Source organism: Carassius auratus, chromosome 8 (assembly GCF_003368295.1).
Source record: "Carassius auratus strain Wakin chromosome 8, ASM336829v1, whole genome shotgun sequence".
Classification (NCBI taxonomy): Eukaryota; Metazoa; Chordata; class Actinopteri; order Cypriniformes; family Cyprinidae; genus Carassius; species Carassius auratus.
The window spans coordinates 9,636,262-9,658,316 of NC_039250.1; the positions used below are offsets into that span (position 1 = coordinate 9,636,262).

A 22,055-nucleotide genomic window follows, 5' to 3' on the forward strand; every position below is an offset into this window, starting at 1 on the left:
AGACGCTGGTTGTGTGTGACCCCCTCCCCGAAAACCACCGCCCGGTGCAGTGCCCCCTCCAAACCCCAAACACACACCATCCCCACCTCATAACTCCGGCTCAGTCCGTAATGAGAGCTGCTTTTTCATCTCCAGCCCACTAAAATTGCGTTTCGGCTTTACCCCGACCCACTCAACAGCTTTAAAGAGACCACAAAGTGGTGGATGCATCTGGAATTTTCTCATTAAGATGTTTATTTACATAGGCATAATTGGATGCAAACCCATTAATTTGTCTTAGTGGCCAACTATAGTCGAGCTTTGGAGGTTTAGGCCCTGTCTGGAGAGTTTAAGGGGTTTAGGGGATGTGTGCTAGTGGATCCACTTACAAAGACACAGTTTAGCAGCATTTAAAACACAGGTCAAACTAGATTAAACTCATTACAGAATTTTAAACCCATAAAATAGCTTCAGATTTTGCTTAATATCAGCCTGTTTTAATCAGTTTTTCATAAACACAACTTTTGCAAAAGCAAAAAGAAAGAACGGGTATTTAGGAACACACCTATAACTAGAACAGATATGGGCCTTTCATGTTTAACTTTTTTATTATTTGGGTGCTGCTTTTAACCCACTTTTAAAAAGTAAACCCACTTTTAAAACACATTTTTGTGTATGAAAAGGCATCAAGTTATGTTTTTTAAAAACGTTTGAACGAAAAAAGTAGAAGTCTTGAGCTTAATTTATTTTATCTAATTTTTGTATCAGTCTGTCATGTGAAAGATGCTGCAAAAGACAAATACATGAAAAGAAATGTTAAACATAAGGAAAAAAGCATATGCAATGTGAACGATGATGTTCTAGGATGTAACATGCAGTTGTTGAGCAAAACTGAACAGTAGCCACTTGCTTTATTAAAGGGGTCATATGATGCTTTTTTTTAAGATCATTATTTTGTGTATTTGTGTATTTGTTGTTGCAGGTGGAGTGTTTGTCATAACACTCCAAAGATAAAGGAAAAATTGAAATCGCATCATATGACCCCTTTAAATGTTCATGAGGTTTGCATAGAAACTTTCACAAATTGTGTTCAAGGTTATAAGGAAGTGATGGAAAACGTGTTAATTTAAATTAAGATGACATCATTTAATTATTACAGTTATGGTCCAAAAGTTTACTCTAGACTTGATGGCACATGCTATTTACACTGAACAAAATTATAAACGCAACACTTTTGTTTTTGCCCCCAATTTTCATTATCTGAACTCAGAGATCTAAGACTTTTTATATGTTCACAAAAGGCCTATTTCTCTCAAATATTGTACACATATATCTGTCTAAATCTGTGTTAGTGAGCACTTCTCCTTTGCCGAGATAATCCATCCACCTCAAAAGTGTGGCATATCAAGATGCTGATTAGACAGAATTATTATTGCACAAGTGTGCCTTAGGCTGGCCTCAATAAAAGGCCAATCTAAAATGTGCACAGCACAATGCCACAGATGTGGCAAGTATTGAGGGAGCGTGCAATTGGCAGCAAAAAAAAAAACTTGAAACTGTATGCTCGTTGCCCTCATCGGGGTCTCTACCTGACTGCAGTTCTTCATTGTTACCGATTTGAGGGTGCACATGCTCACATTCGATGGTGTCTGGCACTTTGGAGAGGTGTTATGTTCATGGATGAATCCCTGTATTCCCTGTACAGGGCAGATGGCAGACAGTGTGTATGGCGTCATGTGGATGAGTGGTTTGCTGATGTCAACATTGTGGATCGAGTGGCCCATGGTGGCGGTGTGGTTATGGTATGGGCAATTATGTTATTGACATTGAACACAGGTGCATTTATTCATATTGATAATTCACGGCCCCATGCTGCAAGAACCTGTACACAATTCCTGGAAGCTGAAAACTCTTGCATGGCCAGCATATTCACCGGACATGTCACCCATTGAACATGTTTGGGATGCTCTGGATCACCGTATTCCAGTTCCTGCCAATATCCAGCAACTTCGCACAGCCATTGAAGAGGAGAGGAGCCATGTCTTGCACTGCGTGAGGCAAATGGTGGTCACACCAGATACTGACTGATTTTCGGACCCCCAGTACAGTAAAACTGCACATTTTAGAGTGGCCTTTTATTGTGGCCAGCCTAAGGCACACCTGTGAAATAATCATGCTGTCTAATCAGCATCTTGATATGCCACACCTGTGAGGTGGATGTATTATTAGAGCGAAGGAGAAGTGCTCACTAACACAGATTTAGACAGATTTGTGAACAATATTTGAGAGAAACAAGCTTTTTGTGTTCATAGAAAAAGTCTTAGATCTTTAAGTTCAGCTCATGAAAAACGGGGGCAAAAACAAAAGTGCTGCATTTATAATTTTGTTTTAGTGTATATGATGCAAGACAAGACACGCACTGTGTTAATCTAATCAATGATACTGACATTGCAAATATGAACATAAAAATGCAAACCTGTGATTTATGAATGTACAGTGTGATATGTCATTAATATAACTCCAGAAACATAACCCAGGATAAATATTAAAATGTGTGAAATTTTAAAAGAAAAATAGCCCAGGAATTTATGAAATCATGTTTGTAGTGGTACTCACTTTGGACTTGGAAACTTTTGCTCTTTTGTACTAAAGAATGGTCTTCAAGAGCAGAATTGGACCTTTTATCTCAATGGAGTTTCTAAAGCTGCAGCTAACTGAAAGCGTTTTAATATGATTTGGATTGGTTTAAAACTACAGGGGGGCTCTAGAGAAGGACAGAGGGGGTTCATTTAGCCTTTTGAGAGGTTTTGTTTACAGGTCCTGTTTAACAGATGTTGGAGAGAGAAGCAGAATGCTCTGCCTTTCTTTAATTACTTATCAATAGTGGAAATTTGTATTGACAAGCGCCTGTCAAGAGGAGAGCTTTGTAGTTGTCAGTTATCTGAGAGAGAGCCGCTTAACTAAGAGGCCCCTCTGACACTGAGTGGATCGATCCCAGCACGGCACAATTGGCTCTCCGGGCAGCTCTGTGTGAAGGGGGCCTTAGGAGAAGTGTTGTGGGACTAAAGACTTCTTCATGGGGGAAATCGATGTGGCTAGCTTGGCCTCTGACCTTGCACAGTGAGGGTCCAGAAGCGTGAGGTCAGCAGCACAGTTTAAGCTCCAGTAAGAGGCATCCAGTTATTCTCAAAAGAGCCTCTGAACATGAAAACACAAAAGCTATCGAGCTCCAAAAGGGAGCAGGAGTAAAAAGGTGCACCAGATGTTTAACCCAGATAATGAACTGATCCTTACTTATCACCTGTTTATCTACCAGTTAACTCATGAACACCCCTGAAATTCCACAAAAAAACATGGAAGAAAGCGTTTTACACAAGGTCTAAAATATAACATATTGAAATATAGTCAAAATATACACTGACATTTTAAAAACTGCAAAAATGTTAATTTTAGCTAAAACCATTGCTATATTATTTATTGTATACTCAAAAGACCTCTTATGAAAAATGCGTTATTGGAATATCTTATATTTCAGAAGAATATTTGGTAACACTTCATTAGTATCTATCTATCTATCTATCTATCTATCTATCTATCTATCTATCTATCTATCTATCTATCTTTTTACAAGTTCAAATTAGAAAATTAAAAACAATTAATTGAAAAACAATGCAGAGGAAGTAAAAGTAAAAAAGTAACCAAACTAAAAGTCCAGTAAGATCTCCTCTTTAAGATTTATCAGAGAAATATTAGTAGCAATTAAAACAAATCTCTGAGAGCAACAAATAGGACCCAAAATAGATAAAAAAAAATTAAAAAAACACTACACAGCATGGTGTAAAAAAATTAAAAGTGTTACCTGTTACTCAAATCTGTAATAGAAATCTCATATACAAAACAAGTACACTGGCATTGATTTTTATACTAACCGGACCCTGTTAACCAAAGACAAGCTTTTCTTTTTCTTTTTTTTTTTTATCTCTGTGGACCTAAACCTAAACAAAACATATTAAACCAGACCTTGGCACAAGTATGGCTTATCTTAAGCCTAATGGATCGACATTGAAAATAACTGGAGGATCAATCACTTAATTAGATGGCACGATTTTACAATGGGCTAATGACATACAGTATAAGCAGTTCCTAGGGGTTGCATGTTTTGACCGATTTTACTTAATCTTCTTGTTGCTTAGTGATGCTAACTAAAAGCATATCATAATATAAACTTACCTAATATATATCTCATCATATAAGAATGTCATAATTTAATTAGAGGACTAAATATCAAACCAAATGGCAAAAACACTACCATTTGGTCATGAGCGGCTCTTCTCTTCTCTGGTGACCCCAGCAGTCAAAGGTGATCAGAAGAGCGACTGATCGAACTTGATAATGAACAAGATTTTAAGCTGTTTCACTGCACATGCTCAGATCTTTAAATCACTCAATAAACACAGTGAGAGCCGCCCCCCTTCCCGGCCACCCGGACATTGTCTGAGATATTGATCCTGCCGAAGTTTTTAATACCTGGGGACGGGTCTGTGACATGAGATGACTGGGGCCCAGGGTAAACACATGGGCCTGGGGTGAGCGGGATACAATAGACCTCCGCTCTATGCCTCCACAGGCTCTTTGTGTCATTTTGTTGTCCGAGAAAACAGCTGCTGAAGGAAGAGTTCTTAGTCAGGCACCTGCTGGAAAAAGATCTCATATATAGACATTCAAAGTAACTGGAGGAAGATGGTGAAGTGGAACAGACAGGTTAGGATAAAAGATCAGAGAGTATTCTCAAACAAAGTCTTGACATCCGTGTGTTTAGACATTTAGTTGGACGTATTCACCGATCCATTTGCTGCTGACACACACACACACACACACACACACACACACACACACACACACACACACACACACACACACACACTCATATATATAGCTTGGCGTCAGTATGATGGTTTTTTTTTTCCAAGCAAGGTCTCTTATGTTCATAAAGGATGCATTTATACAGTATTGTTCAAAATAATAGCAGTACAATGTGACTAACCAGAATAATCAAGGTTTTTAGTATATTTTTTATTGCTACGTGGCAAACAAGTTACCAGTAGGTTCAGTAGATTGTCAGAAAACAAACAAGACCCAGCATTCATGATATGCACGCTCTTAAGGCTGTGCAATTGGGCAATTAGTTGAAAGGGGTGTGTTCAAAAAAATAGCAGTGTCTACCTTTGACTGTACAAACTCAAAACTATTTTGTACAAACATTTTTTTTTCTGGGATTTAGCAATCCTGTGAATCACTAAACTAATATTTAGTTGTATGACCACAGTTTTTTAAAACTGCTTGACATCTGTGTGGCATGGAGTCAACCAACTTGTGGCACCTCTCAGCTGTTATTCCACTCCATGATTCTTTAACAACATTCCATTCCATGATTCTTTAACAACATTGTTTTGCTTCAGAAACAGCATTTTTGATATCACCCCACAAGTTCTCAATTAGATTAAGGTCTGGAGATTGGGCTGGCCACTCCATAACATTAATTTTGTTGGTTTGGAACCAAGACTTTGCCCGTTTACTAGTGTGTTTTGGGTCATTGTCTTGTTGAAACAACCATTTCAAGGGCATGTCCTCTTCAGCATAGGGCAACATGACCTCTTCAAGTATTTTAACATATGCAAACTGATCCATGATCCCTGGTATGCGATAAATAGGCCCAACACCATAGTAGGAGAAACATGCCCATATCATGATGCTTGCACCTCCATGCTTCACTGTCTTCACTGTGTACTGTGGCTTGAATTCAGAGTTTGGGGGTCGTCTCACAAACTGCCTGTGGCCCTTGGACCCAAAAAGAACAATTTTACTCTCATCAGTCCACAAAATGTTCCTCCATTTCTCTTTAGGCCAGTTGATGTGTTCTTTGGCAAATTGTAACCTCTTCTGCACATGCCTTTTTTTTAACAGAGGGACTTTGCGGGGGATTCTTGAAAATAGATTAGCTTCACACAGACGTCTTCTAACTGTCACAGTACTTACAGGTAACTCCAGACTGTCTTTGATCATCCTGGAGGTGATCATTGGCTGAGCCTTTGCCATTCTGGTTATTCTTCTATCCATTTTGATGGATGTCTTCCGTTTTCTTCCATGTCTCTCTGGTTTTGCTCTCCATTTTAAGGCATTGGAGATCATTTTAGCTGAACAGCCTATCATTTTTTGCACCTCTTTATAGGTTTTCCCCTCTCTAATCAACTTTTTAATCAAAGTACGCTGTTCTTCTGAACAATGTCTTGAACGACCCATTTTCCTCAGCTTTCAAATGCACGTTCAACAAGTGTTGGCTTCATCCTTAAATAGGGGCCACCTGATTCACACCTGTTTCTTCACAAAATTGATGACCTCAGTGACTGAATGCCACACTGCTATTTTTTTGAACACACCCCTTTCAACTAATTCAACTAATTGCCCAATTGCACAGCCTTAAGAGCGTGCATATCATGAATGCTGGGTCTTGTTTGTTTTCTGAGAATCTACTGAACCTACTGGTAACTTGTTTGCCACGTAGCAATAAAAAAATATATGAAAAACCTTGATTATTCTGGTTAGTCACATTGTACTGCTATTATTTTGAACAATACTGTAGGATCAAAAATACGGTAAAAACAGTAATTCTGTGAAATACTACAATTTGAAAAATACCTTTATACATTTTATTCTACTTTAAAATGTTATTTATATTCCTGTGATGGCAAAGCTCAGTTTTCAGCAGCCATTACTCCATTAATCATTCAGATATGCTAATTTGCTGCTCAAGAGACATTTCTTATAATTATCAACATGAATAGAAAGTTCCACAGCATTTATTAGAAACATAATTTTTAAATCAGAAATAAAAATTACTATATAAAAGTCTTCACTGTCACCTGTATTCAATTGAATGTGTCCTTGTTAAATAATTACATACACACACACACACACAAAAAAGAAAGAAAAAAATTGTGTATGTTCATACATTTTTTTTTTTTTTTACTTTTTTGTGTGTGTGAGCATGTAATTATTTAACAAGGACACATTCAATTGAATACAGGTGACAGTGAAGACTTTTATATATATATTATTTTTTACACTGATGGCAAACTTTTAAATGGCACATATGTATATACATTTTTTTATATGTAATATTTACTGTATATAAATGAATGCTAAAATGTGTATAAAAATGTATATACAAATCTGTGGTTTTTGTGTTTTATTTATAGCTTTTAAGAGAAAACAAAACTAAACAGCTACAAAAACAGCTTAGATACAACTTATGTACAGCACATGTCATTAATGTCAATCCATTTAGTAACATTACAAATCACTGCACAGCCATGTTGACCTTTAGTTTTAACAGTTATTGAAAGGTATGTTTTTAGTAGCAGTTTCTAAAAGTATTGTGTTTAAAGTGGCAGGCCTAAATGAATGACATTTAGTGTGTCAGTATTCAATATACTGCATTTAATAACTTAAACTGCTTAATACAAATTAAAGTGAATTAAAAAGTAAATCAAAGTAAACTGTTTTTTTTCCTTATTGTCCTGTCCGCTCATGATTTGTGTGAATAAATAAATCACACACAAATTTGAAAGTGTAAACAAATTGTACTAATTTGAGTATAGATAAGAATACTGAGCCTGGTTTACAAGGCATCGGATCATGATAATGTCAGAGTGATCTAGTTTTACATATTCGCAGCTAGACAATACACTGTTTTTGAGTATATGGATTGCTATACATTATTACTAGAGGAAGTGACATCACATAAGTGCTGAAAAAACATGGTTTCAAGTATAATTGTGGATTTAATATACATCTATATCACAAACAACCTTAGAGTGCAACACATAGACCTTCCGGGAGCCACATCACCTAAAGTGAACATTAAAACACTATCGTAATCGATGATTTGGGGGACTAGAGTCTTTGAAAAAATAAAATACTGCTGAAAAAAAATAGAGAATACTTTAACTCAACAAAAGGTTAATTACCCTCTCCCCAATCTATGTCCACTTGTGATAATATTGGCAATTACTAGGTCAGTTTTAGCATGGTGGGAAATAGGATTGCTTATTTGATAGGGCACTAGCTCTGGTTGCTAGGAGTCTTGGTGGTCTAGGCTTTGCAATCTATCACATTATCCATCCAGGTCTCCTCCCCTTTGTCCATCTCTTTCTTTGCCCCCTCATTCACACTGCAGCATTTACTCTGACGCAGTTTATCCGACCCAAGTGACGCACGGACTATTAAGAAGAGCTTCAGTGACTCTTCATCTATGACGATCGGCTCCATCCAAAACCATTCCAGGTCGTAACCTAGTGTGAGAGAACTGGCAGGGTCAGAGGTCATCTCTTCACTTTGGCATCCTCTTTGATCTTCCAGATCATGAGTTCCATGCAGGCCCGGGCATCTTCACTGGAGTCGTGCCCTCCAACTGTAAAGAGACAGGAAACGAGACATGAAACAGAGACGGTCCAGAGCATGTTATTTAGAGCCTTTGTGTGTCACATGTTATTATGTGGGTTTGATAATACACTATTATTATAATACATTCCTTCCTCACCTAGATGAATGGTGAATTAAGCTAAGGTGAATCTCATATCCAGGTCAGATAAAAATAAAGAAATAAATAAAAACTTGTCCCTTTTAGCACTCGATTGATTTACTGCTCGTTTTTCTTCAAAATAATAAATAACACCAATCTTTTTATATTCTATTCTATTTTTTTATATATATAATACAATTAACAAAAGCAAAAAAAGGCCTCTAACACTAGCTTGCTCTATTCTTTTTCTATTCTATTCATTTTCTTTATTATATAAAAAAAGCCTTGCTACACATATTGCTATATATTGAAGTATATTCATATAGAAAATTAAGGCCCTTTTATAGCAAATTCTCAGTAGCATGTGAATGTAACAGTTAAGTATTTATATAATAGTAGCATTTTTTCTACTGAATTTAATTTATTCTCATTTAATAAACAAATTATTGTGTCTAGACAATAATGGACAATACTGATGATAATGCATGCAGTACAGTTACTGATGACAATAATATCACAATGTAAAAAAAAAAAACCTTAACGGTCCTTTTTAATGAACTGTATTTTATCATTTTATCATTTACATTTTCCTGGGTGAAAGATACCCTGTACATTTTCGTTGGATTAATGCAGATGATGCAAATGAATAATATCCTCACCGCTGTCTTGTATAATGCGTTTGAGGTAGTCGGCCATAAGGTTTCGCAGGGCACGTTTGTAGGGCAGACCCAGGCGGTGAGGGAACACAATAGCGGTGTCCACAACCATGCTGTGAATAAGCTAGTAAACACAGAATAGATATAACCCTCATGTTAATAAATACGTATTAAAATATAAAAAAAAAGTCACTGTTCCAAACTCTATTAAGCTACCTGATTGCATAAGCTTAAAATATCTAGGTATTTCATTAAGCCTTTATATTACATTACAAGCACACTTAAAATTCCTACAAATTCTGTCTAGGCAAGCAACACACTAGGTTTTGGATTATTATAAAAACAGTACAAATAGTGTTTGGTAGAGCTGCACGATTCTGGATAAATTGAGAACCACGTTTTTATTTTTTCAAGTAGACAATTCTCCCATGACTCTGAACTTAAAATGATGTATTATTTACTAGAGGCTGTTTATATTAAAACTATGAATGAATGAATGACTCATTCATTAATACTTCACTTGTTTCATTAATATATAAATCAGCATTTTTTAACAAATCTCTTGAATGAATGATTCAATGACACACATTTTTAACAGTCACTCAACACAAACGTTATTTGAAGTGCTAATGACTTTCAAAAGCCAGGATTTTCTTTATTTTGATCGCTATCATCAGTGTTTATATTGGGTCTATAACCTTAAATCCCAGTATTTCTGTGATTATATGAATGACCGTAACAAAGAAATAATACTTTGTGGTTGAAAAGTCTGTTTGTGAAGCTATTTCTTATCTAAACATGGTAACGGCTCTCCTTGTGTCAGCAGGCAAAGCGAATGCAGATTTGAAAGATCCGGTATGAATTTTTTCAAATATTAAATACACAGGAAAATCGTTGTCATTTAGAAATGAGATCACGTGGTTGTTTGAATGGAGATTGTGATTTTTTAAATATTTTTTTGATGATTAATCGTGCAGCTCTAGTGTTTGGGTGTACCTTGAGCGCAAACAGGTCACTCTCAAGACTGTGTCCAATCAGAATGGACTCTGCACTGAACATGCTCAGCAGCACCGCCTGCACGTCTCTCAGGGTGATGGTGGTGTTCTCCAGATCATCCTGCGTCACGCCTGAAAACCTGGATGGAACAAATACGGGTGTAACTGGAACTAGAAAAACTCTTAACAGATCTCTTAACACAATTCCTACCGTGTGTTGTAATCCACCACTTTGCTGCCTGGCTTGACAAATGTGTCATAAATAACCTTGAGGTCAGAGTTAATGACGGTCACTCTGGTCAGCTCCAAACCTTGCTTTGTGTAGCACTATAAAACAAGTATCGAGATTGGAAATGGTTTAAGTATATAGTTCGATTTAATAAAGGGTTAAAGCGGCTTGTTGTATCTTTAATATCAGAGTTTAGACTACATCCTGTTTCTTCATAAGGCTTTTTATATCCACCTAAAATAAGTGTGGGGGCATTTGAATAACTGTTATTCTCACCATCTCACAGTCCAAGGCATAGACACCTCCATTTCCATCTACTGGCAACGGTTTGCTGAAAGTCTTCACAAAACCATCCAAAGACTCCTTGCGGCCATCTTGTACATGTTGCTAAACGAAAAGGGAACAACAAAAACAGGTAATTTTAACCTTTCAAAGACCACAGAGACACATTAATGAACATACTTTTTAGTAGGCTATAACACTTCCTCCTAACACATTATTAAAAGCTTCAACTAGCAAAAGGCAGTGTGCACAAACTGAAAAAAAGCTCCAATATTTGCAGATCCATGATGATACCTACTTTACACACTTCACATCCAGGAGAACCCACCGCACCAGAGCAGCAGCTGTAAAGTGTCTCCCAACCTCCTGGAACTACGTCAGACACAAAACCATGTCAGTGTTAGCAGCAACGTATACAGTGAAATACACGAAGCATACTGTCATTACAAAAAACTCACAACTCATCTTACATGTACACATACCCACCTCTGTTTCTGCGTAATCTTCCCCAGTGGTGACTGCACTCCTCCTTACGCACACAGCTGCCATTAGCATTTATCTTGTACTCGGCGCCACATCGACAACAGATTTTGTTAAAAGCTAAGGAAGAGATATAGGACAATTAATCAAAAGCAATAGTGCAAATGTTAACGAGAGGCAAGATATTTTCAAATGTACAGCTGTTTAAAGTAATGCAACTTATGTTCAGAGAGTAAAAAGAATATATATATATATATATATATATATATATATATATATATATATATATATATATATATATATATATATATATATATATATAAGGTGCTAAAAGTTTGAGCGTAGTGCCACCTAGTGGTTTGCCTCTTTGTTTTAAGATGTATTTTGAAGAAGTAGAATCAAGAAATTGGTGCAAGACAATAAAAACAAAACTAACGGTCATTGATTTTCTTCTCTGGGAGGTTATGGACAACAGCGTGACCCGACATCTCGGGGTGAGGTCTGGGGTAGCCATGCTCCTGCAGCTGTTCATCAGTCATTGCATATTCTTTCAGTTTCTTGTAAAGAATGGCACCTGAAAACAGCATGATGCAGACATGGGTGGGTGAGATCGGAAAAAAGGGTGGTAGAATGCCGTTACTGTTAACTAAAACTAATAAAAATGGGTTTTCATCAACTGAAATAAAGCTGAAAATAAATACTAGATGGAAGACTTGAAAAACCCAAATAAAAATTAGAAATGTTGTATTGGAAACTAAGCAAAATTAAATTAAGTTTAAGTACTACAATTATTATAACTTGATATGAAATCAAAATAAAGATAACTAGAATATTATTAATATAATAATATGCATATAATACTAGAATAACACTTTAGTGGTAGTGAGGTACCTTTAGGGTCCACATCCAGCTGTTTGCCGGAGCGGTTGATTGTGTAGCTGGTTGTGGCAGCAAGTCGTCCACCAAGTACTTCTTCATGGGACTGAGATCTTCTATTCACAGATACAGCCGGGCTCTCTGAGAAATAACATAGAACATCAATTCTAATTCTATTCCAGTCCCTTTTAAACTTGCACTCTATTCATTTACTAACTGCTTGTTTTAAAAAATTAATATAAAAACACTAGCTTCTCTAATCTTGACAGAATAACAGGAGTATTAATCTGCGCGTTTGTGTTAGACTCACTGATGACAGGAGATGCAGGTGTGCTCTTGCTGCGAAGTTTCTTCAGTGTGTTCACAGCTACATTCAGGTAGATGTTCTTACTGCTGCTCCTGTCATACACCACCTTCTCTTCCTCCAGAGCCTGAGAGGGAACAAGACAACCAGAATATACAGATCAACATATATATAAGGGAAAATGACAATAAAGGGATAGCTCAGACAAAAGTGAAAAAGAATGTTGGTAAACAAGCATTTGATGGTACCCACTGACTGTCATATTATGAAAAAATACAATGGAATACCATCACAGACATTCTACAAAATATCTTCATGTTCAGCAAAAAAAAGAAACTTGTACACATTAAGGATCAGCATGACAGTGAGTAAATGATGACAGAATTATAGAGGCTAGATGATATACCATCTGAAAAGCTTGCTGTTCAGAGGAACAAAACTTCAGGCACTCATCAATGAAGATGTTTAGGTAGCGCTGGCGGACATTAGTGGGCACCTTTGCCCCAAATTCTGCAGGAATGACAGGACGCTTCATGGCAGAGCTCTGTGATGGGCAGAGAAGAGAGTGTTTATAGAGGACACTTAAGTACACCATTATAGTTCTGTTCTAGGGCAACTTTACCTTCATGGTGGGAGTGTGTGCCACTCTTTTCTGCACTGTAGTGGATTTGGTCTTTGACAGGATGCCTGCAGATGTCTGAGCTTTGACTGATAGCTGATCGGTCGCCACCCTGGTGGGTGATAACACCCAACTGCTGGCATCAGCTAGCCCTACCAAAAAACATGCGTTTTTAACTCCTAATCCTTAATCCTGTTGTAAGTGAATGTAGGACCCCTCATACCAGGCTTTGAAGAGGGCAAGGAGGCGTTTGGCCGGTGTGCCACCCGCCGTTTCTCTCCGGAGAGCCCCAGTTTTGGGCTGGTCGATGCAGACGCTGCCTTTACTGCAGCAGCTAGCTGTGCTGCCTGCTGCTGGGCCTTCTGCATGCGCTGGTAACAGATCTCCTGCGCCGTCATTCTCCGCTGCAGCATCGGCACAGCGTTCAGCGATGACTCAGACTGAATGAAGAATTAGAAAAACAATTATTAAACTGTTGTTCTACTGCAATTTCTGAACACAAGTACAGATTTATCATTTAATGTTTTTAGGTGAACCTTATTAAGGTGAACTTTAGGTGAATGTCCCCCCCCCCGACTTCTTATTCTAACTGGAATCTTGATTATTTAAAGCACTTAAAGCAGTTTTAGGAGTGACTATATAACTATCTAAAAGTAGTGAATATTCAGAGCAATTCTCAGGCTTATGATTCAGGTTCTCACAATATATACAAGCCTTGGGAGCAGGACTAACAGTGTGCAGGGCATCTGCAGAAGACATTGTCCATTTTTTATGCCTTGGTTAATGAGTCATATCAGATTTGGTGAAAGATCTATTACTCAACTGTTTGTCTCTTTTTGAGCTTTGAACTTCCTTTACATTCACCATCAGAGTCCAACTGACAAATGTAAGCTAAAGCAATGTCCTCTGGCATCAATTGCAATAACACAGCGCACAAAAGACTGCCATACGTGTCACATGGAACACCCAGAGATTCCAAACTACGAATCTGAATTTCACATTCATCATATAAACTTCTCAAAGCGTTTACGTCTGATGATCGCTTTACAGGAGTCAAATTAAGCAGTTTAATTAACCTTCCAAACCTTTTCTGTAACAATTCGATAGATGCAACATAATTACTGTTCGTCACAGTGAGCCATGATACTGTTTTGTCCGCTGCGTCATCCAAGTAAATACGTTTCTCTTTCGTACACAGCGCTTCATTAGAATGAATTGTGGCTTAATTCTGACCCCAAAACTACTGTCATTTGTTAATTTCTCCCGTAAACTAGTCCATAACTAGTTTTTGGAGCTTGACACTGTTTTGCTTTGACGTTTCTTACCCGTTCACTCTCTTGTTCACGCTCTCTTTCTATCAGTCTCTCTGCACGGGATTTCCACATGATAACGCGATCCTGATAATCCAGCGCACTCTCGACCTCTCTCTCCAGATCGGCCGTGGAAGTCTCTTTTTCAATGCCTCTGTCAAGATCCACTAAACTTTCCTCTTTCGTCGATAACAGTGAGAGCAACTCGCGCAACTTATCACAGTCTGGTTCTTCTTTACCAATCTCTTCTCGCAAAAGAGTCTGCAACTTCGTCGTCGAGCTGCGTATTGTTTTCATCTTCTTCTTCTTCATCTGCACTAACTGTTCAGCCATCTTCCTTCAACTCACTTTCACTTTCAATTCGAGATTATTATTCTGCGACGCTATCCCGGGTCTCGGCACCAAAACTTTAGTGAAAGTTCTAGAAAATGGAGACGCTTTACACGGATGTCATATATCTCGTTCTTTTACTTCAGAACACAAGAAAAACCACACAACTAACCTACTTGACAAGGCTGAATCAATAATAACGATATCAGCATTCTTTAGTGCGTACTTGAAGTATATCAGGGTGAGATGCACATCATCAAAATAAACACAAACATAAAAATAATAAAGCTTTTCAAATTATTTACACTTAGCATCACATATGGTTCTTTTAATTAGGAAAATGTAAATAATTATTCAACAACAAAACTTACAACAAGTAGTAACACTTTTTCAGTACAACACCTCAGGTGTTTTCAAAACAAAGAATCCAGTAATGACCTACTTTCCCCAACAAGCAACAGCCATTTTCCCACATCATATTAACACTGGTAATTCTCATTATGGTATGTTTTTGTGCCACATAAAAATAATCTATATAAATCTAAACAATCTATAAACATTTTTGAAAGTCGCTTAATTAGCAACGGTTTATTTATTTGCTCAAAAACACACAAAAAAGTCATACAGTGAAATATTAATACCATTTAAAAAAAATGCATGTTGTTGTAATATATTTTAAAAAGTAATTTATTCCCATGAAGGCAAAGCTGAATTATTAGCGTTATTACTTCAGTCTTTAGTGTCACACATGACCATTATGAAATCATTTAAGATGCTGATTTGGTGCTTTAGAAACATTTCCTATTATTATTAATGTTAAAATGTTGTGCTGTTTAACATTACAAATGTCTTAATTGTTTCTGTGATCAAATTAATGAGCCCCTGCTGCTGAATAAGTATCATTTTTGTTAAATAAATATTTTTTTATGATTACACACACACATACACAGGTGCTTCTCAATAAATTACAATGTCGTGGAAAAGTTAATTTATTTCGGTAATTCAACTCAATTTGTCAAACTTGTGTATTAACAGTTCAATTCACAAAGACTGAAGTTGTTTAAGTCTTTGATTCTTTTAATTGTGATGATTTGGGCTCTCATTTAACAAAAACCCACCAATTCATGATCTCAATAAATTACAATAGTTGATAAGACCAATAAAAAAACATTTTTAGTGAATTATTGGCCTTCTGGAAAGTATGTTTATTTACTGTACATGTACTCGATACTTGGTAGGGGTTCCTTTTTTTGCTTTAATTATTGCCTCAAATTCAGCGTGGCATGGAGGTGGCATGGAGGTTGATTAGCTGATTGGCATGTCACTATATTCTGATTCGTTGAGATGTGTTTTTGTTAAATGTGAGCCAAAATCATCACAATTAAAAGAACCAAAGACTTAAACTACTTCAGTCTGTGTGCACTGAATTTATAACACGAGTTTCATCAAGTTGAATTGCTGAAATAAACTAACTTTTCCACAACATTCTAATTTATTAAGAAGCACCTGTATATATATATATATATATATATATAATCTGAATGAAAAATAGACTTATAAAATATATACATATTAAATATATTAATATAAATACATATATTTAAATACAATTCTTAATTCTGACTCCAAACTTTTGAACAGCATAATACACTACTACAACATACTCTGCCTTGACTCACTTATGGTCTAACTGTTGCACATCAAATAGAGCTAATATGCAAATATGAAGTGCAAGGAACCAATAACAGGGGAGAGAATGTGTCAGACATGTCAGAACATGCATTCCAACACTAACCTTTCCTTGAGCTTTAAAATGTGACACCCTCTTCTTCTGGCCAGGAAAGAGAGTAGTTAAAGTGCTTTCTGTTTCTTCTTCCTCCTCCGCCTCCTCTTCCTCCTCGTCCCTTAAAGGCTAAAAACACACACATGAAAGTGAAACTGAAACTTCAGTTGCAACCGAAAACCCAGAGATTTCCACTGACAGCTAACATTTGCATAACATCCTTAAACCCCCACAAAGGCTTTTTATGATAACCAAAATTATTATCAAACCTAGAGAAAGAAAGAAAAACTCTGGTACCTGCTTAGCTTGTCTCCCTTTATCTTCCGTCTTCACCTCTTTGGATTCGTTAAATATCCGGAGACACTCCTCCATCGGGTCAGAGTCATACTCCATCTCATCCTGCAGACAGGAGTAGTCCACTGCTTCATCACCACCACCGTCATCGTCCACTTCAGAGTTATCCTCCGATGATGATGATGTATCTTCAGACGTTTTCCTCTTGTTCTTCATGAAGCTTCCCCGTTTAAAAGCAGAAGCTGACTTCCTCACTATCCTCTCATCTTCCTCATCCTCTTCAGCACTCTCAGCACCGAACAAGTCAATGTGGCTCAGATTCCTCTGTTTGGCCTCACTTGCCTCTTTGTGATCAACAACTGAGCTGCCTTTTTTGCTTTTGTCTTTAGTGCTGCTGCTGCTCCCATGGCTGCCTTTCTTTTTGTCCCTGTCCTTATCCTTTGTGCTGCTCTCAAGTTTTCCATTCTTCTGGTCTTTGATTTTGGACGACACCTTATCGGTTTTCACAGGCTTGTCCATTTTGGGCTTCTTGATGTCACCACTTCCTCTATCTTTTTCCTTGTGACCATGTTCATTCTTTATCTTATCTATCTTCTTGTTCTTTTCATCGGTACTCTTTGACTTCGATCCGTCTCTCCGCAGCTTTTCCTTGGACTTATTGACTCTGTCCTCACTCTTACTTTGGTTCTTGTCTTTTTGACTTGAATTCTTCGATGTTTTGTCTGCATTTGAACTTTCCCGCCTTTCTTTTTGAGTCTTCTTATTGGATTCTTGCTCCTCTTTTTTCAGTTTATCAGGTTTTATAGTTTTCAGCTGACTCACAGGTATCTTTTTGTCTGTCCGATCTACATCCTGGGAATCCACATCATCTGATTCGCTCTGTGAGAAAACATCGGCAGTTTTAGACACCTGATTTCTTTGCTGTCCCTTCGCACTTGACACTTGTTCCTGTTTAAAGCTGATGTTAATTCCCTTGCGCTGCATTCGGCTTATGGACGTCGGGCGATACTCTGTCCCAGAACTTTCCTCATCAGATTCAGAGAAGCTTGCAGTGTACTTCGGGACATCTGCCTTAGGTAATGTCGACCTAGGTTTCTTCACCGTTGGAACATATTCCTCATTTTCTCCTTGTTTTTCAGGGTAAAACCTCTTTCTCCCCTTTGTCTCTGAACACAAAGCCCTTTGATCTTTACCAGTCGGCTTAGCTGAATAGTTCAAGAGAGGGTCGTACTCCATGTCTGTGGTTGGTTTGGAATTATCTAGAGTGTATTTACACTTTACACGGGACGGTGGTGGAGGTAATGCCTTTTTAATGCTTGCTTTGGAGACAGCAGTGGGCACATATTCCAGTGCATTGGTACTGCTGTTCTCGGAGTCCAAAGTGTATTTGCTTGAGCGAGGGGATGGGGTGTATTCACTAGCTTGGCCCATTTGATAGCTGCCAGGATCATAGGCCTGATGGGATGATGCAGTGGGTTTCGGTCTCTTAACAGAGCTTGTGGTCGGCTCATATTCCTGATCGCCAATCTGAGAAAGCTTCTTCTTGTCCCTTTCCATCTCAGTGCGAACAGCCTCAATGGCCCGATTGACCAACTCCAGCTCCACAGTGCCAAGGTCCACATCCTGTCCCGTCGACAGGGGCTCCCCATTATAATGTTCACCCGGTCTTACAACCTCTGGACTGAATGGATCATATCCTTGATCTGTAAACAAAAGTCACAAGATTTACATGATACAGTTAAAAAAATAATCACAGAATCAGAACAATATATAATGTATCCTGTATATGTGTGGAATATAAGTATATATATTTAATGTATTTTTTTTTTGAGGCATTAAAGTCAACTAAAGAACAGTAAGAGCTATTAAAACTGTTAATTATTAATTCATAAATTGGACTAGCTGACATAAGACAGTACAGTTCTGGGGTTGCTTTGGTTTCTTTGTTCCTCAGCAGAACGCTTCTGTGCGTTTAAATGTAACGTTACACGAACACAAAGAGAACTTGAACAAAAGGAAACCATGATACCACAAAGACATTTTAATTCACCGTTTGGACTCGCAGAGAGCGCTTTAGTCTTTTTGATGTCGTATATCCCAGAAGAGCCTCGTCTTTGTTTGCTGTGTCTGAAGTGACAGTAGGGTCTGGAGCAGCTATTTGCACCGGCTTTTCCATTATTACTCTCACAATAAAACGGGCAGTCAATCCCACGAAAGAACCCCGTCGATCTCAACATCGCGGTTCATAACCACGGTCACTTTTATCTGACTTTTAACTGGTACGTTTTAACCACTACACGCGTGGTTATTCGCATATCCGCATGTTGTCACTTTCTTTCGGACAACAACAGACTTCCTACAACGCCATATTTTATGCGCGACAGGCAACCGCGAGGCCCCCAACTAGCGTCGCGTTCTTTACGTAATAGAGTTGACCGAACCATCTGCCTGTGAGAACTAGCATGGTAGCGGCATAGCGCTTCTGCAATAAAGCAGTTGCTTTCTTTTAAATTAGTGCGTTTTAAACATGTTAATGTGTTGCTTTAGGTTTCATCGTTATGCCTTTAGTATCTTTTTCATTTAAATTATTAATTTCTATTTCTTTGTGAGTTAAGTGGAACGACATGCCCATTACTGAAGGTTTATAACTGTGGCGTGATATCAGTGCCATTTTCTAGGGCAGGTAAGTGTAAAGTGCACACAGTTCATAATAACGGACACAACACAGAAACCCCTTTATTTTAGTAATTGAAAATGACATTTAATTTGTTCATCCCCAGTTGATCTTCCATCTGCAACAAGATAAAAAACATCTGGTTTATTCTCAAATAGAAGCAATAGACCCCTTCTTCAGGACAACAACTATGAAAACTTAGTTGTATTGTCCAGGTTCTCTTTTTTTTCTCTCTCCATTGTCCTTGATCAGTTTAAAAACAAGAGGCGGCCCAAATCAGTCTTAAAGGGATAGTTCACCCAAATGGCAAAATTTTAATCAATAACTTACCCTCATGTTGTTCCAAACTCGTAAGACCTCAGTTTATCTTTGGAACAGTTTAAGATAGTTTAGATTTAGTCCAAGAACTCCCAGTCCCTCCATTGAAGTGGTGTAAACGTTTTACTGTCCATGTCCTGAAAGGTAAGAAAAACATCTTCAGAGTAGTCCATGTGACATCAGAGGGTCAGTTAGAAATCTTTTGAAGTATCAAAAATACATTTTGGTCCAAAAATAGCAAAAACTACTATATTCAGCATTGTCTTCTCTTCCGTGTCTGTTGTGAGAGTTCAAAAAGCAGTTTGTAATATCCGGTTCACAAACTAATCATTCGATGTAACCAGATCTTTTTGAACCAGTTCACCAAAATTTTAAACGGTTCGCATCTCAAATACGCATTAATCCACAAAATGACTTGAGCTGTTAACTTTTTTTAAAGTGGCTGACACTCCCTCGGAGTTCAAACAAACCAATATCCCAGAGTAATTAATGTATTTAAACAGTACACTGACTGAACCGCTGTGAAGAGAGAACTGAAGATGAACACAGAGCAGAGCCAGATAACGAACAATAGACTCATTCACAAGCCAAGAAACGGTTGCATCCGTTTTCGGATGACCTGTACTTTATTCTGACAGTTAGATTCAATAAACCGGTTGGAGAAAACAGTTCACCAGTTCTTTTTGCGCTCTACGTAAATGGCGCCATTGGCGATGATTGCCCTGGATACAAGCCTTCGGTTTACCCGCGCTCATAACGTTAGCACAGAATCAATCACTTAAAGAATCAGTTCGGTTCAGACGCTCTGTGTGTCAATTTGCTTCACGCTGAATCACACATGCACCGTATCATCAGCTCCGCGGTTCTCGAATCGGAAGCGTCTGACAGAAACGGTTCTTGACTCGAGGAGGAGTCAATCTTTAGTTCGTTATCTGGCTCGGTGTTCATCTTCAGTTCTCTCTTCACAGTGGTTCAGTCAGTGTACTGTTTGAGTACATTAATAACTCGGGGATATTGGTTTGTTTGAACTCAGAGGGAGTGTCAGCCACATTAAAAAAGAAAAAAAGTTAACAGCTTAAGTCATTGTGGATTAATGTGTATTTGAGAAGTTTAAAATTATTCAGTTTGATTTTACCAGTTTGGTGAACTGGTTCAAAAAGATCTGGTTACATCGAATGATTCGTTCGTGAACTGGATATTACAGACTGCTTTGTTTTGAACTCACAACAGACACAGAAGAGAAGACAATGCTGAATAAAGTCATAGTTTTTGCTATTTTTGGACCAAAATGTATTTTTGTTGCTTCAAAAAAATTCTTACTGACCCTCTGATGCCACATGGACTACTTTGAAGAGGTTTTTCTTACCTTTCTGGACATGGACAGTAGAACATTCAAACAGCTTCAATGGAGGGACTGAGAGCTCTCGGACTAAATCTAAACTCTTAAACTGTTCTAAAGATAAACTGAGGTCTTACGAGTTTGGAACAACATGAGGGTAAGTTATTAATGACATAATTTTGCTATTTGGGCGAACTCTTTAAGTCTTAAACCACCCTAGCTTGATTTAAGAGGTTTTCTTCCCCTTCGCATCAGGATAAGGACTATGAATTCAGAACACTTCCTGCATTTTGAAGGACCTCTAATAGGAATACATTCTAAAAGTTAAAAACAAATTTTTTATTTTTTTTTACAAAAATGAACACTAAAACATTACTCCTACACATTTGCAAGTGAGTACAATAAAAAAAAAATGTCAAGTGCAACTCGCAAATGTAAGCAACTTTCCCTCATTCAGATACTAACCAACACATAATTCCTTATTTTTCCAAACCTTCATATCGTACCTTTGGTCTCACCTTTATAAAAGTGTGCACACCTGAATGCCATTCCAATTAATTTAATTTCTTAATTAGCAGGGCTTCTCAGCCTATTAGAAACAGGGTATAATTTGAATCCAAGTCAAATCCTGATTTATCATTGGCAATTTACTTCCATTTTTAAGCATATAACATATATTAAGTTACAGGATAATTAGCTCAAACAGTCTCCAGTATCCAATGAGACAGAATTGGTCATTGGTGAAAGCAAGAGATCATCTGACACTAGATGGAGACATACCATAGTATGTAATAGATATGAAGAGGACTGAACCTCTGTTATCATAGTGCAAAACATGAGAGACTGCATTCTGGTTATTTGTAATAATAATAATTATTATTATTACGATTAAAAAATAACTAAACATGCAGTCATGTCACGTATGTGTGTGTGTGTGAACATGACAGTGCATTCTTGGTTATTTTTAATAATAATAATTATTATTATTACGATTAAAAAATAACTA

General features: G+C 37.5%; 1 protein-coding gene across 1 annotated transcript; it reads right to left on the minus strand.

Annotated features, from left to right (window-relative positions):
- Nucleotides 1-7,211: 7,211 nt before the first annotated feature.
- rexo1 (REX1, RNA exonuclease 1 homolog) lies at nucleotides 7,212-19,115 on the minus strand. Its single transcript, XM_026269599.1, has 16 exons — nucleotides 18,769-19,115; nucleotides 16,722-18,421; nucleotides 16,437-16,553; nucleotides 13,225-13,441; nucleotides 13,005-13,153; nucleotides 12,789-12,926; nucleotides 12,389-12,509; nucleotides 12,094-12,219; nucleotides 11,639-11,776; nucleotides 11,209-11,322; nucleotides 11,021-11,094; nucleotides 10,717-10,827; nucleotides 10,423-10,538; nucleotides 10,213-10,351; nucleotides 9,220-9,340; nucleotides 7,212-8,449 (listed from the first exon to the last, which is right to left on the minus strand). Exons 1-16 carry the CDS (start codon nucleotides 18,953-18,955, stop codon nucleotides 8,361-8,363), a joined length of 3,657 nt encoding a protein of 1,218 aa, XP_026125384.1. The 5' UTR covers nucleotides 18,956-19,115; the 3' UTR covers nucleotides 7,212-8,360.
- Between the last annotated feature and the right edge of the window lie 2,940 nt (nucleotides 19,116-22,055).